The sequence below is a fragment of the Elgaria multicarinata genome, chromosome 21 (assembly GCF_023053635.1).
Source record: "Elgaria multicarinata webbii isolate HBS135686 ecotype San Diego chromosome 21, rElgMul1.1.pri, whole genome shotgun sequence".
NCBI classification, from domain to species: Eukaryota; Metazoa; Chordata; class Lepidosauria; order Squamata; family Anguidae; genus Elgaria; species Elgaria multicarinata.
The window spans coordinates 11,083,028-11,097,593 of record NC_086191.1 but is presented as its reverse complement, the minus strand read 5'-3'; the positions used below and the strand labels follow the sequence as shown (position 1 = coordinate 11,097,593).

At 51.2% G+C, this 14,566-nt stretch overlaps 1 protein-coding gene across 1 annotated transcript in view; it reads left to right on the top strand.

Annotated features, from left to right (window-relative positions):
* EML3 (EMAP like 3) overlaps positions 1-14,566 on the top strand; it is a 28,598-nt gene that overhangs the window by 9,237 nt on the left and 4,795 nt on the right. The window contains exons 3-17 of the mRNA XM_063146091.1: positions 435-531; positions 1,555-2,091; positions 3,585-3,692; positions 4,215-4,243; positions 4,993-5,028; positions 5,703-5,826; positions 6,337-6,486; positions 7,465-7,534; positions 8,283-8,393; positions 8,524-8,619; positions 9,207-9,341; positions 10,143-10,281; positions 10,442-10,593; positions 12,330-12,455; positions 12,559-12,690. Of these exons, the coding sequence (XP_063002161.1) occupies positions 435-531; positions 1,555-2,091; positions 3,585-3,692; positions 4,215-4,243; positions 4,993-5,028; positions 5,703-5,826; positions 6,337-6,486; positions 7,465-7,534; positions 8,283-8,393; positions 8,524-8,619; positions 9,207-9,341; positions 10,143-10,281; positions 10,442-10,593; positions 12,330-12,455; positions 12,559-12,690 (2,042 nt within the window). The remainder of the gene's footprint in view (positions 1-434; positions 532-1,554; positions 2,092-3,584; positions 3,693-4,214; positions 4,244-4,992; positions 5,029-5,702; positions 5,827-6,336; positions 6,487-7,464; positions 7,535-8,282; positions 8,394-8,523; positions 8,620-9,206; positions 9,342-10,142; positions 10,282-10,441; positions 10,594-12,329; positions 12,456-12,558; positions 12,691-14,566) is intronic.

Here is a 14,566-nt window from a genome sequence, read left to right as displayed (position 1 = left end):
AGCAGTGTCCAAGCAGCACTGTGTTTCTGGGTCTGGCCCCCATTTTAAGCTCCCACGGTGCCCCCAACGTAGTGCCACTCTGAAACATAGTGGGAAACTAAAATGGCAGCTAGGCCCGGCCCCCTGGGGCGGACTGGAGCTTTTGAGGCAGGGCCCACGGTAGGTGTTGGTGGCGGGCCCTGCTGGGGCGGTGGGACCCCGGCAGCTGCCCACGTATGCCAGGTACCGCCGCCACCCTTGGTGGAACGGACTGGGCCAAGAGGGAGAGGGTGAGCAAGTGGGCAGTGGTGTCGTTGGCCAGGAGGCGGGCTCGCTCAGAGCCTCTTGTTCAAGAGGCTTCCGAAACCTGGAGTTGTTGGGTAAGAAGCGGTGGGGAATCTGCTGCAGAGGCTCGTCAGTCTGTTGTAGGGAAGACAAATTGTGTTTCTCCACAGGGAATTCCACCGCACTGGATGCCAGAGACCAGGCAGTCCTCCCTCAAGGCAACGGTGCCCTCTGGATTCTGCCCCCTGCCCTCTCCAGCGACTCCAGGTACTGCTCCAGTCGAAACCTCAGCAAAAGTTATGGTGGGGGGAGCAGCACCAACAGCCCCTTCCCAGCTGCGGATCTCTCCAATATTTGATGGCTTTAGGTTCAGGACAGACAAAAGAAAAGGACTAGTTGGCACAACGTTCCCCAACCTGGGTCGTTCCAGATTTGGGGGACTACAACTCCTATCAGCCTCAGCCAGCATGGCTAATGGCCAGGGTTTGTGTGTTTATTTATTACATGTATATCCCACCATTCCCCCCACCCCCCCAAGGAATGAAGGCTGCAGCGTGCGCGACCCCCTTCCTCTCCATTTTTATCCCCACAACAATTCTGTCAGGTAAGTGAGGCTGAGTCAGGGACCAGTCCAAAGTCACCCTGTGGAGCATCAGGGTCAAGCGGAGACTTGAACCCGGTCCAACACTCTTGATGGTTGATGGAAATTGTAGTCCAAGACCTCTGGAGGAAACCAGGTTGGAGAAAACTGAGTCTTAATGGGCTCACTGGAATATGATATGGCGATGTGGCCATTTTCTGAGGTAAATCCTTTTTTTAAAAAAAAAAGATCGCTTCATGGAGGCCATTAGCCATCATCACTAAATAGAACCTCCAGAGATGGAGGCAGTGTACCTGAGTAGCAGGTGCCAGGGACTGACCCATCAGCTGCTTCTCCTGCTTTTGAGTGTCCAGAGGAAGCTGGTTGGCAGCTGTCGGAATAGGATCCCGGACAAGACAGACCTTGAGGCTGACATATTTCTTCCTTAGAAGTTCACAAAATAGCGGAGGTTCGAATTTGGACCTCCCGGCCTCTCAGTGCAGACCTCTGGATTCTCTCCAGGCCACTCTGTGTTACTGATATAACCCCACCATCTGGAAAGAAGCCTCAGCGGTCTGAAACACATCTGGCAGCTTGGATTTTGTTTTATTTTATTTTGAGGGACGTGTTTGGTAAGGGTTGTTTACAAGGGTGAGGGAAAGGACTTGCCGTTCCCCAGCTAACTCGGCGCGGTGGTCGTTGGTTTGCAGCTCACCTGCCGCACAGCGATTAGGAAGCCGTGAGAAGACACCAGGGTCAAGGGTCAGCGTTGGGACGCAGACCGAGGAGTCCACCGTCCTGGCGACGAAGCAGGGCCAGCGTCTCAGCAACGGGCAGCTTCACCAGGCGACCGAGAGTTCAGTTGCTAGGGGCAAACCAGGCCAGGCCCCTTCCAGTACTGGGAAGGCAAAATGCGCCGAGGGCCAAGCAGACACAGGTGCCCCCGAGCCGGTGAAGAACTCCTTCGAGTTGTCAGCCGACGGAGGAGGAGACCAGGGCTTTGGCCTGGTTCACGGCCTCGGCGAATGTCTTCCAAGCGCTAGTCTCCAAGAAGCTCAAGATGTGGGCGAACCTCCCCCTGAAGACGGCACGGACAAAGGCCCAAGCGCGGCGCAGTCCCAGCCCACGGCTCAGCCGCCGGGGCAGGAGACACCGTCCCCGGAGCCTCCGTCGGAAGGGAGCAGCAGCAGCAGCACCGCCTCCCCTGTCCCGGCAGTGCAGAGCCTGATGACCAGCAGGAAAGAGCTGTGAGTGAAGGATCGTTCTTTAAAATCAGTCGAGTCTGAAGAATATTTTAATGTATTTTATTCGTTATGTTTTTCAAGTTTAATAAGTTTTATTATTTATTTATTTGAAAGATTTTTTTAAAAATCTTGCTCCCCAGTCCAAAAGGCCACCAGAACAGTTTACGTGTAAAAGGAGACCGTCCCTGCCTGCAGGCTTACAATCTTTATTTATTTATTTATTTATTTGTTACATTTATAGACCGCCCCATAGCCGAAGCTCTCTGGGCAGTTTACAACAGTTAAAAATGGTAAACATGAAAAAGTATACAGACTTCAAAAACCATCAGAAACGTAAGAACAACAGTATAAAATCTTTAAAAAGAATCTTAAAAAAAGAACGAGAAAAGAACATGACCCACGAGGAAAAAGGAATGCGGAGGGGAGAGGAAAATATTCTGTCGCCTGTCAGCTGGGCTTGGGTGGATGGATGATCATGCCTTATAGCAGTCTTCCCCAGCCGGGTGCCCTCCAGAATGTGACTCCCAGCATGCTGGGAATGATGGGAGTTGCAGTCCAGGGCATATGGAGGGCACCCGGTGGGAGAAGGCTGCCTGAGGCCATTCATTGCCCTGTGCCCCCCTCCCTTCCCATTACATCCTGGGCTTCTTTCCTGCTTGCTCGGCCTTCCCCGCCCCTTTCTTGGCTGAATTGAGGGTTTGGCATAAACCAGGCTCTATTTGCAGCTGTGGGTAGCGCGTGGGCCCCGCACTGCAAGTACCGGGAAGAGCCCTCCCGGGGAGGAAAGGGCCTGCTGCTGCTTGCTTCACCTCCTTGGAGGATGAGGGCCTCTCCTTCCCCTTCTCCCCCTCTGATTTTGCACCCAGAAGCAGTTTTTGCACCAGGCTTGGTTTTCTTGCAAGGAGAGCCAGCGGGCTCAGGATTTATTCTGGTGTTTTGTGCTGTCTGTTTTGTTTACAAAATACACACGTGGTACGGGAAAGCACTTGGACAGAGAGTTCTTGTCTGCAAACTAGCATTGGTTCCCTCGAAAGCTAAAGGCATGACCTTGAAACACCTCAGGGCTGCTTTTCAGCTGGAAAAATCCAGACTTCTGTCTCCGCCTATTGATTTATTACCTTCCTATCCTTCCCTGTCCCATACTTCAGGGCTGTTGAACCTCAGGTCTGCGGGCCAGATCCGTCCCATGCCGGGATTTGAATCGGGGTCTAACCACTAAGGCTACGCAGGCACTCAATATTCCAACTCTATCCTGGACACTTTTCCTCAGCCCCCCACCCACGTAAGTGGGGTGTTTTCCAATAGCTGGTAGCCACCAGCCGTCAAAGGCTAGCAAGCGTCTTCTTCCAGCTGTCTGTGCCCATATTAAAGAAACATCTTTATCCACTCAGCTGCACACAAAAGCCTAGAGAAAAGGTCGTCTTCTCACTTTGCAAATCCACAACACTGTTGTGAAATGGCTTCCGTGTCCCCCCAACCCCGCTTTTCTCTTCCAGACTTCGAAGAAACAGCTCCTCTGACAAACCCTCCCGAACCAAGCAGCAGCTCTCCAAGAAGGCGGCATCCTCAGCGAACCTCTTCAACCGCTCCAGCAGTCTTGAGAAGTGAGACACACACACTCACATACTCACACACACACACACACTGCATCAGTCCAGTTGTTCTACTGTAGAGCAATGTGTACACAAATAAACCAACATAAGAGGAGGAGGAGGGAGAGAGAGAATCGATAAATACATTGAAAAGCCTGGGAGATGAAAAAACATGTTTGCCTGGTGTTGAAAATATAAAACGTTGGCGTCAAGAGAGCCTCCTGGGGAAGGAATTCTACAAATATGGTGCCAATACTGAGAAGGCCGTGCTCTCTCTGGTTGCCACCACCTTATCTTTGGGTGGCGACCTATAGTGCTTACACGCACATACACCCAGTGCACCTCCCTTGTTCTTCTATGGGGAGATGTGTGTGATTTAGTTGTGTTTGCTCTGCTGGGATGGGGGGGGGAGAACTCTGTGCATGCTCAGATGCACCATCTTATCCCAAAGTTGCACTCTAACCACTCCCCAAAAGCTACCTACAACACTCACACCTTGGTTGGCTACCTTAATGCTCTGTTTTCTCCTTGCAGCCGAAATAAGGATCCCTCCCTCAGTCCAGGTGAGCTCTAGAAGGTGGCACTGGGGCTGTTCTGGGGTAAAGCAGGTTCATAAATCATTCAGGTAGTGGCTGTAGTCAGGTCAACAGCAGCACGCAATCACCTGAGAGGTTGCCCTTTCAAAGTGTATATGTGTGTATGTCTGTGCATGTGTAATGGTAGGCTGTTACCCATTCCCTGCTTAGAGAGAGACACCTGCCAGGTGAGAAAAAATGGCCACTTTGCAGGTACAGCATGGGCTAGGACGGGAAATGCTAGCCAGGGCCACAGCAGCCCTAGGAGTTGTGATTGTTTTTTTTAAATATTGTAAATTTCAATACAACAAAGCAAAACCAAACCAGAAAAGAAAAGCATGCTGACATGATTGAACGTATCAATTCCAGTTAGCACATGTTGAAATGTGTACGTTCAAACCCTTAATAAAGAGACGTTGTGGTATCTGATAGACGCGGGAACCAGTGTTTTCACGCAGCAGCCCTAGGTGTGTTTCTGCAGGTGGAGATGGCCTCAGCTCCCATAGGTTCAGGCTTCCTCCATTATTATTATTATTGCTATTATTATTATTATTATTATTATTATTAATAATATCCTGCCTTTTCCCCAGTACTGGGACTCAAGGCGGTTTACAAAATTAAAACGTGTACAATTCAAACATATAAATATAAATTACAAAAGTTAAAATAGAATTAAACCTACAGTAAAATCAAAAACATGTTAAGAATATTTTTAACGTTTCTGCCCCTCTCTGCAGGGCCGTGGAGCACTCGGCGTGGGAATTATAATCTAGGTGAGGATCTTGAAACAGGAGTCCTGTCTTCCTAACATGCTATTTTTCTACATGGAGGGATTATTATCCCCCTGAAAATGGGGTGCATTTAGTTCCTGCAGCCCACTTCCCTCGACCCATGCCTGACTGTAGAATGAAGATTTATTCATATATTTTAATAGTTCTGTATGGTGCTTCATCCTCTTTCCTGTTTCATGCTCCGTTTAGTTGTTTTAATGGATATCATACGTATTGATATTTCTGCTATGTGTTTATCGGCCAACATTAGGGTTATTTGGAATTGTTTCTGTTGTATTTTTTAAAATATTGTTATATTTATCTCTGTTACCTTGTAAATGATATTTACTGTTGCTCCTTTGTTATGTGGTGAGCGGCTTCGGGCACAGCCGTGTGGGGAAGCAGCATAGAAATGAATAAATAGATGGTCATGAGAGTTGGGGGGAATATGGGAAGGAGGTGTGGCCATCTGGGATGTGGCCCCCCGGGCCTGAGGTTCTACACCCCTGTTGTAGATGGATGGATGGATGGATGGTGGGAAGGACGGAGCGATGCAGGGATGGGAGGTCTGGAGGCCGCATGGCCGGACCACGCCCCTCTCTCGGAGCAACGTGGGCGCTGGCATTTGTGCCTCGTGGCTCTGCTGACGCCCCCACCCTTTCCCTCCCACTCTTTAGAAGGACTTTCCACCAAGATGTTCCTGCGTGGCCGCCCCATCACCATGTACATCCCTTCCGATTTCCTCAACTACGACGAGCTGCGCATGGAGCTGCCGGCCGAAAAACTGCAGCTGGACTGGGTGTATCCTTTCCCTGAGGAAGGGAGCTGCGCTCCCCCTCCCCTTTCCCCCACCCTTCCTAAAAAAGCGCAGCAGCTCTCGTGGATTCAAACCGCCTCTCCCCACCACCCAAACTGGCCCAAAATGTATTTCCTCCAAATATGGGCACATTAGCACTTGCAGTCCGATGACATTTAGCCCACCCTTCCTGCAAGGAGCTCATGATGATTTACATGGTGTCGTCCCCCCCCCCCCAATATACTCACAACAACCCTGCGAGGCAGGTTAGGCTGAGAGTGATTGGACCAAGGTCCCCAGGAAGTTTTGCGTCTGAGCGGGGATTGGAAACTCAGGCCTCCTTTGTTGATTTATGTATGGAATCTATTGCCTGATTTTCATTCGGACATCACCCCGAGGCGGCTACAACGGAAACAGTTCTAGAGCAATGGTGTGGCTTCCCGGTGCAGTGGGGCGGGGTGGTGGGCCTCCCTGGATCCCCCCGCTCCGCGTGTGCTCCTTGACGGACAGCCCAGCTACGGCTACCGGGGCCGCGACTGCCGCTCCAACCTCTACGTGTTGACGTCGGGGGAGCTGGTCTACTTCATTGCCTGCGTGGTCGTGCTGTATCACGTGCAGCGGCGCACGCAGCGACACTACCTGCGGCACACCGACTGCGTGCGCTGGTGAGTTCCGTGGGCCGCGAGAAGCTCCTCTCCTTGACCACTCCAGTATGGCCCACGTACAGGCTGGCAGCAGCCGCCTGCCCGCTCTCATGGCACAGGAGACGTGGGAACAGAGGCCCTCTCCCACTTACGCACAAGGTGCAAAAAGCAGATGAACGTTGTAAGCAGCCGGGTCCGTCCAATAGGGACGGGGGGAACCAAAGCCACAGTCAGGGTCAGTAGCGGCTCCAGGGTTTTGAGGGCAACGCGCCCTCCATGGGCCCTCTGTGAGTTCATCTTCCCCCTGCCATTTTCACCAACTGCTCTTGTTCTCCTCCTCTTCCTCATCACGGCTCCTGCTTGCTTGTCTGACAGGCGGAGAGCCAGGGAGCAAGGAGGCCAGGGCGTCTCCTGTTCCTCCTTCTCGCCACCAAGGTGGTCTGGGCTAAGGAGAGAAGCAGGTGAGGAAGCAGAGTGCAGTGGGGAAAAGGAAGAGGAGCAACTCCAGAGGGGGGTGTTCTTGTCAGCGAGCCCCTGCTGGGCTTGCGGGGCCTCGGTCAGGGCCCGACCATGCCTCCTCTTGACGCTGGCCCTGGTCATGCGAATTGCCTTTATTTGGACCAACCAGAACATCATAGTGGCCTTTGGTGCTGGGGCCATGGCCTGAATTTGGTGAGCAGTTGTGGCGTTCCCTGCATGAAAGGCTCCCAGAAATCAAGCCTTTTCCTGGGCCTGCTCAACAAGTGGGGGGATCCAACACTGACCAGAGTGTCGTCCCCCCCCCCCCCCCAACCCACAGTGTGATTAAATTATGACTTATGAAGGATGCAATCCTATGCATGTTTGGGCAGAAAAATTCCCGACAACGCTGGCTGGGAAATGCTGGGTGTCGTAGGCCCTTAACCGGCCTTACATTTCAGGGCTGTGTGCGTACACAGCTTAAGTGACTGGGATGGGACCGGGTGATCCTTCCTCTTAACAATTCCCTGTTTCCTTCAGCCTGGCCGTGCACCCTGACCGAGTCCGCGTTGCCTCCGGGCAGATGGCTGGTGTAGACAAAGATGGCAAGGTGAGCCCGCCATGTCGGGAGCGTTCTGAGGTCCTCCGGATTTATGGGTTTAAAACTGTTTTGGCTGGAAGCAAGCTTAACCAAAGCTTAAGATCGGCTTCAATACTTCACCCTCTTTGTATTTTAAAAAACCCGCAGGATTTTTATGCCTCAGGAAAACGGAAAATTCTTCATTTGATTCAGCGGCTGACAGTGTAGCCCAGGCATGCTAGTTCATGCCTCCTCGTTTGCAGTAAAAGTACGAGGAAACCTCCTTCCCCAACTTAGTGTCCTCCAGAAATTTTGGACTTCAGCTCCCATTAGCCCCAGCCAGCGGGGCCAATGGTTGGGGATGCTGGGAGTTGTGATCTAAAACATGTGGCAGGCACCCGGTTGCTGAAAGCTGATACCAGGAATGCTCCCTCTCCTCCAATCAGCAAGGTGCAAGCAAAGCATTATCTTCTCCGTCGTCTCTCAGCGAGATGCAAACAACGAATGCCCTGCGTCAGGAACGTCCAGTGTGTGTGTGTGTGTGTGTGTGTATGTGCGCGCCTGGAAATCAAACAACCACACAGGTGTGAAGCCATTCAGGAAAGCCGCAAACATTATTAAGCAGAAGATTTTAAAAATCACGTCTTTGTCTCTTGAGGTGGTCCATTTGGGTTCATAATCTGCTGCTTTCTGCATACTGCTCTGTTTTTTTACCTTTACCCCTTCAGCTGTGACGCCTTGCGCTGGTGACCTTTTCCTTTTCGCCCCTTTCTTGCAGCCTCTGCAGCCTTTCGTTCACATTTGGGACTCATCCACGCTTGCCACGCTGCAACAAATTGGGTTGGGCAGCTTTGAAAGAGGTGTTGGTTCCCTCGCCTTCTCTACGGCCGTGAGTGTTGCCACCTCCCTGCGTATCTGTCCCCTGCCTGTGTGGGTGGGGTGGGGTGGGCCTTGTATTGGCTTGTGGAATACCGGTAGTTCTAGCTAGCATCTGATGTGTGTGTTTGTCGCCCCTCCAGGATGAAGGGGCGTACTTGTGCGTGATAGACGAGTCCAATGAACACATGTTGTCTGTTTGGGATTGTGCCCGTGGCATCAAGCAGGCCGAAATCAAGGTGAGCGTTACGAAGCAGCCTGAGCTCCGGGGCAGAGGACCCTGACCTTGCTAAGTGGGCCGGGTTAAAAACAGCGACGGTGTGGTGATATTTCTGGGAGCACGTTCAGTGCGCACAGATTGTCTGATTGGCTGTTGCGGTGAGGAGATTGAAAAACCATGGGGGAGGAAAAACGGAATGGAGTGCCCTGGAAGAAGACGTGGCCGGCTGGAATCTTGAGCCTGAGCACTCGCACACTCAGTGGAGGCTGGTGGCTCTGATTTCAGTGAGGCTGTAAATCCATTCTGGGTTTCAGTCAGAACCAGCCAGAATTCTGCAGGAGCTGTCCAACATGTGGAACCCTACCCCCAAAATAGATTCAGCACCTTGAACAGCTCCTTTAGAGTTCTAGCTGGTTCTGACTAAAACCCAGAATGGATTCACATCCCCACTGGAATCGGAGCCCCCCAGCCTCCACTATCCACACTGCAACATTTCGTTGCACCATCAGGGAATGTGCCCTGATTGCCCCCATCACCCCGGTCTCTCCTGCCTTCCCCCTCCCACCTGTGTCGTTCCTCCCCCCCTCCCCTCATCACACCTTATAGAGCACAAATGAATCTGTCCTGACGGTGGAGTTCAATCCCCAAGAAAGCAGCAACATAATCACCACCGGAAAATCTCACGTCTATTTCTGGACATGGAGCGGAAACAGCCTGACGAAGAAACAGGGCATCTTTGGGGTGAGGTCATGTTGGATCAGGGAGGGAGGGCAAGGGTCACTGGCAGGGTGGAGGATCTGAGGGAGGCGAGGGTGGTGGTGGAAGCAAGACTCGGCACATGCTCAGAGGCACCCTTTGAAAACAGACTCAATAACAAGCATGTGGCATTCAGATTCTGAGGCCTGCTCTTGACCTGCTTTTAAGCCATGTCCTACTACTGCTTCCTCCGCTGTCAGTTGATTTTCTCTTTGTCCATCCCCAACACTCTTTTTGTCTGGCTTTGAATCTCTCTTCGTTACTGAGCCCTGCCTGTCTTTTTAGAATCGGGAGTGGGAGCGGCACTCAGGGGAGTCTAGTATCAGCTCAGAGATAGCAGCAGAAATTCCTTCAGGGAGGATTCCTCCAGAAGGTGGGGCTTCAAGGCCAAATGGCGCCCCCTAGGGGAACCCAAGGAAGCTCTGCAGGCTGGATGCGGAACCTCCGCGGGCCAGATGAGGCCCGTTGGCCGGAGGTCCCCCACCCCTGTTTTAGATGCTTAGCTGTGTTCAAGTTAATCTTTCTGTTTTCTTCTCCCTGTGTCGTCCTACGCAGCTATGCTTCCGCATTTTATCCTGTGTGGTAGTGGATTATTATGATTATCTGCTTAAATACTGCAAAATTAAATGCTGCTTTAGAGTATAAGTAGGGATAGCTTAAGTAAACCAGGGTTAAGGTGGTGATGGGATAAAAGACTGACTTCCTGCAACCTTGGAGATGCAGAAATGCACCTGATTCTCCCCGGCCTTTGTGGTACCAGCCTCTCCCCTTCCTTGATTCTTCCAGAAATACAAGAAGCCCAAGTTCATCCAGTGCTTCGTCTTCGACACCAACAGCGATGTGCTAACGGGAGACTCGGAGGGCAACATCCTGACCTGGGCCAGGGTGGCTGCTGACGTCCGCACCCTAGGCAAGGGGGCGAAAGGTACACTGGGGGGAGGGACAGGAGGCTGCTGCCAGGGCGGGGAAAGCCAGGTGCTGACCTCTGAGGAATCCCCCACACCTCCTGGCCTTTAGGGGAAAGGATAAACTGGACCAGCCTTGGGTGCCGGGCTCCTGAGCTGTCCTCTTACATCCCCTTGCAGAGACATACCAAATCAGCAAGCAAACGCGGGCCCACGAAGGCAGCATCTTCTCCCTCTGCCTGTGCCGGGATGGCTCGGTGCTCAGCGGGGGCGGCAAAGACCGGCGCCTGGTCCAGTGGAGCCCCAGCCTCACCGTCTTGCAGGAGGTGGAGGTAAGGGAGGCGGCTGGGTCAGGGTGAGAACCGCTCTGAATCGCTTGCCTGGTTTAGGGGCTCGCTCTGTGCCACTCTCTCGTGTAGGGGGCTTTGGCTGAGAAAGGCTCCAAATACGATCTGGGATCCAAGGGTTTTGCCCTGGGTAGAGCCCTTGCTTTGCGTGTAGACGGTCCCCGGTTCGATCCCTGGCTTCTCCAGGCAGGGCTGGAAAAGTTCCTGACTGAAATCCTGGGGAGCTGCGGCCAGACCTGGGTTAACAATGCAGAATTAGATGGCCGGAGAATTTGACTCAGTGTAAGGCAGGTTTATTATTTATTTATTTATTACATTTATATCCCGCCCCACAGCCGAAGCTCTCTGGGCGGTTTACAACAGTTAAAAATGGGAAACATGAAAAAGTATACAAAATTTAAAAACCATCAAAAACAAATACAGCAGTATAAAAAACAACAGTATCCATTTAAAACAACAATTCTGGGGTCCATTCAAAACAAACTTAACGTTGTTAAATGCTGTTAAAATGCCTGGGAGAAGAGAAAAGTCTTGACCTGGCGCTGAAAAGATAACAATGTTGGCGCCAGGCAAGTCTCATCGGGGAGATCATTCCAGAATTGGGGGGCCACCACCGAGAAGGCCCTCTCCCTTGTTGCCATCCTCCGAGCTTCCCTCTGAGTAGGCACTCGGAGGAGGACCTTAGATGTTGAGCGCAGTGTATAAGTAGGTTCATGTCGGGAGAGGCGTTCCATCAGGTATTGCGGTCCCAAGCCATGTAGGTCACCTTATATACTATAGAATATAAACCTTCAGACTCACGCATCCGACATATGATAAATGTGAAGGTGACACCAGAATCCCGGGTACTGGTTCCTGTGTTCTGCCCAATCCAGCGCCTTCCTCTTCCCTGACACACCCCTGGAGCTGGGGGAAGTACGCTGGCGCTGGATATGATAAACGTCTTTTCCTGATAGCTGCCCCCCTCCCTTCTTGTCCTGCTGGCAGGAGCCTGGCAGGGCTCTGGCAGCTTCTCTCTACCTCGGATATTCCTCCCACCCACCCCCCACACCCTAATAGGGTTGCCTTATTAGCCAAGTTAGAGTGTTTGTTCCTTTATTGTACTTCTAGGCTACCCAATCGCCAGAGCTGCCTGGATGATTCATGAAAATTAAAACCATAAAACACCACAACGTAATTAGAAGCATAATGTCAAGCCTTTAAGAGTTTTAAGCAGAATAAAAGCCAGCAGCAGTATGAAGACCCAAAAACGCTATGACACATTTTTTGAAGAAGTTCACCTGCAGTTAGTCACGGCAGTGAGAAAGCGTGTTGCCCCTCGTTTGCGTGTTGTTCCCACTTTCCCAAGCAACCCAGGAATGCCCCCGTGCCTTGGTTGTTTTTGTGACATCCATAGGGTTAAACTCTGGGTTGTTTAACTCTAAACAACCCAGAGTGCCAGGTTCACAAGTCAGGACAACAGCTCAAAAACGGGGCATTCCTGTGTTTAGGAAAGTGGAAGCGAGTGGGCAGAAACCAGCTCGCTCCGGTGTGCTGTCCAACAACCCATGGTTTGTTAACCATGGGTGGTTTGATTGTGTGAACCAGGTCTGCCCCCCATTACTCGAGGGCACCTTCTGAAGCCAAGCATAGCTTTTTAATCGATGGACCTAACTGATGAATCGACGAAACATGACACCCTCCTACTTGTATCTAAGACAGATCCTTTCCCTCGTACTTAGATCCCGGAGCAGTTTGGTGCCGTCCGCACCATCGCAGAGGGCGACGGCGGGGAGCTGCTGGTAGGGACCACGCGCAATGCCTTGCTGCGGGGGACGCTGGCGGATGGCTTCCGGCCCATCATCCAGGTGAGCAGAACTGGCTGGCCGGCTGCAGGAGCACCTCCCCTCCCTGGCCACTTCTTCTTCCTCCTCCTCCTCGGGCCCGTTGCTCAGCTCTCTTCCTTTGCAGGGGCACACGGACGAACTGTGGGGGCTAGGCACTCACCCCTCGCGAGACCTTTTTGTCACCTGCGGCTACGACAGGCAGCTCTGCATGTGGGATGGTGGGGAGCACGCGCTGGCTTGGAGCGTCACGCTGGAGGTACCGTACCTGGCGGGAAGGAACACGCGGCTTGGCCTCGGAACGGGATCCACAGGCCCGGGGCGTGGATATGACACCATTCCGCGGTGGTGCACAATGTGGTATCCGACACAAGAGCTGGCTTCCCGAGAATCTTAGCTTTCGGATACAAACGTATATTTAAATGCCAAGTTTCTAGCTCTTATGGTCACAAAAGTTCCCTAATGGGCTGATGGGAGTTGCGGTCCAGCAATTACCAGAGGGCCTCAAATTCCTCACCTTTGATGTAGGGTGCCCCTGTGGAAACTGCACTTTTGTTCATCCCTTTCATTTCCTTTTTGTTTTCCGTTTCTCTCTCTTTCTGATTGAATCAGTGCAATTGGGCTTTTGCACATGCGCTGCACCAGCCCTGATCTACACAGATTGCTCACTTTCCCCCGATTGTACCACATCTTACTGTAGTTGGAAGAGCAGATCTTTTCAGGGTTTCCCTATGAGGGGAAGAATGAAAAAACTAACATATCAAGGAAAAGGTGAACCTGGCACCTTTCTCCCAAATGCTTAGTTTTCTATGTTGGACAGAGTTTTAAAAAATAAAATAAAATAGGGAAGCACATTCAATGTATGTAGACTTCTCTTGGTGGACCATGCCTCAGAATGACTAGCAAGGCAGGAATGACCAGAAGGGGACTCACCCATTCCCCCGTTCCACCCTAGTAAGCAGTACAAGACAGTGCTCGATTTTAAATTATTTGATTCACTTTGCTTTATTTTTTTATTCATTTATTACATTTATATACCGCCCCATAGCCGAAGCTCTCTGGGCAGTTTACAAAAGTTAAAAACAGTAAACAGTAAAAATATACAACATTTAAAACCATCAAAAACATAAAAACAACAATATAAAAACAACAGTATCCATTAATTCACACCTCTGCCTTTCTGATCAATCTTGGCTCAGCCATGAACTCACTTGCTGGCCTTGATGCAAACCAACTGTGTTCCCTCAGGCCAGATCTACACCTTGTGTAAAATCTTTACGAATGTGGAATAAAAAGCAGGAAGTGACACGATGAAAGCGATATCTGGGATGTGGTTTGTGCCCCAACACTTCTCAGGGCACTTCAATAACGCTATAAAGCAGGAGCATAGATCCAGCCTCAGTCTCATTTGCCCATCTGTAATATGGGGATATACTATTCTAGCTGACAGGTAGTTGTGAGAATTGCTGATGTACCGCCTGGCTGAAACGCATCGAGCTTTTACTGGAATCAGCAATGTAAATAATATTATGGCGTTGTTTGGTTGAAACTCACTCGAAGGCTGCAAGGCGTAAATCCCATTGAACCCAGTAGGGCTTACAGCTGAGTAAACATGCATAGAACTGCACTATAAGTACCTAATAAATCCACCCTATCCTGATTTCAGCCTCGTTATCGTTTTACTTTCCTCTTCCTCCTCCTTGAAGGGTCTTGACTTTATTGTAAACCTGTGATGTTCTTCATTTTGCCTAGAGCCTGTCCATTTTAGCTGTGTTGCTGTTGTTATTTGTAACATAGGCAGCTGTGCCAGGCCCTTGGTCTGTCTCGTTCAATATTGCCAACACTGACTGGCAGCAATGGCTCTCCAGGGTTTCAGGAAGGAGCTTTTCTAGCCCTGCTTGGAGACGCCAAGGATTGAAACTGTGACTTTCTGCCGGCAAAGCAGCTCTGCCATTTCCACCTGAAACCCTGGAGAGCCACTAGCGACAATACCGGGTTAGATAGACCAATTCTCTAAGGCAGCGTCGTAACTTGGGGGTTCAGCAGCAGTTCTGTGTGTTTAAACATCCCACAGATGGAGATGTGTGTATCCAGTTTCAAAATCAAAAAGGCCCTGGCTTACGTCCCTGCGGCCT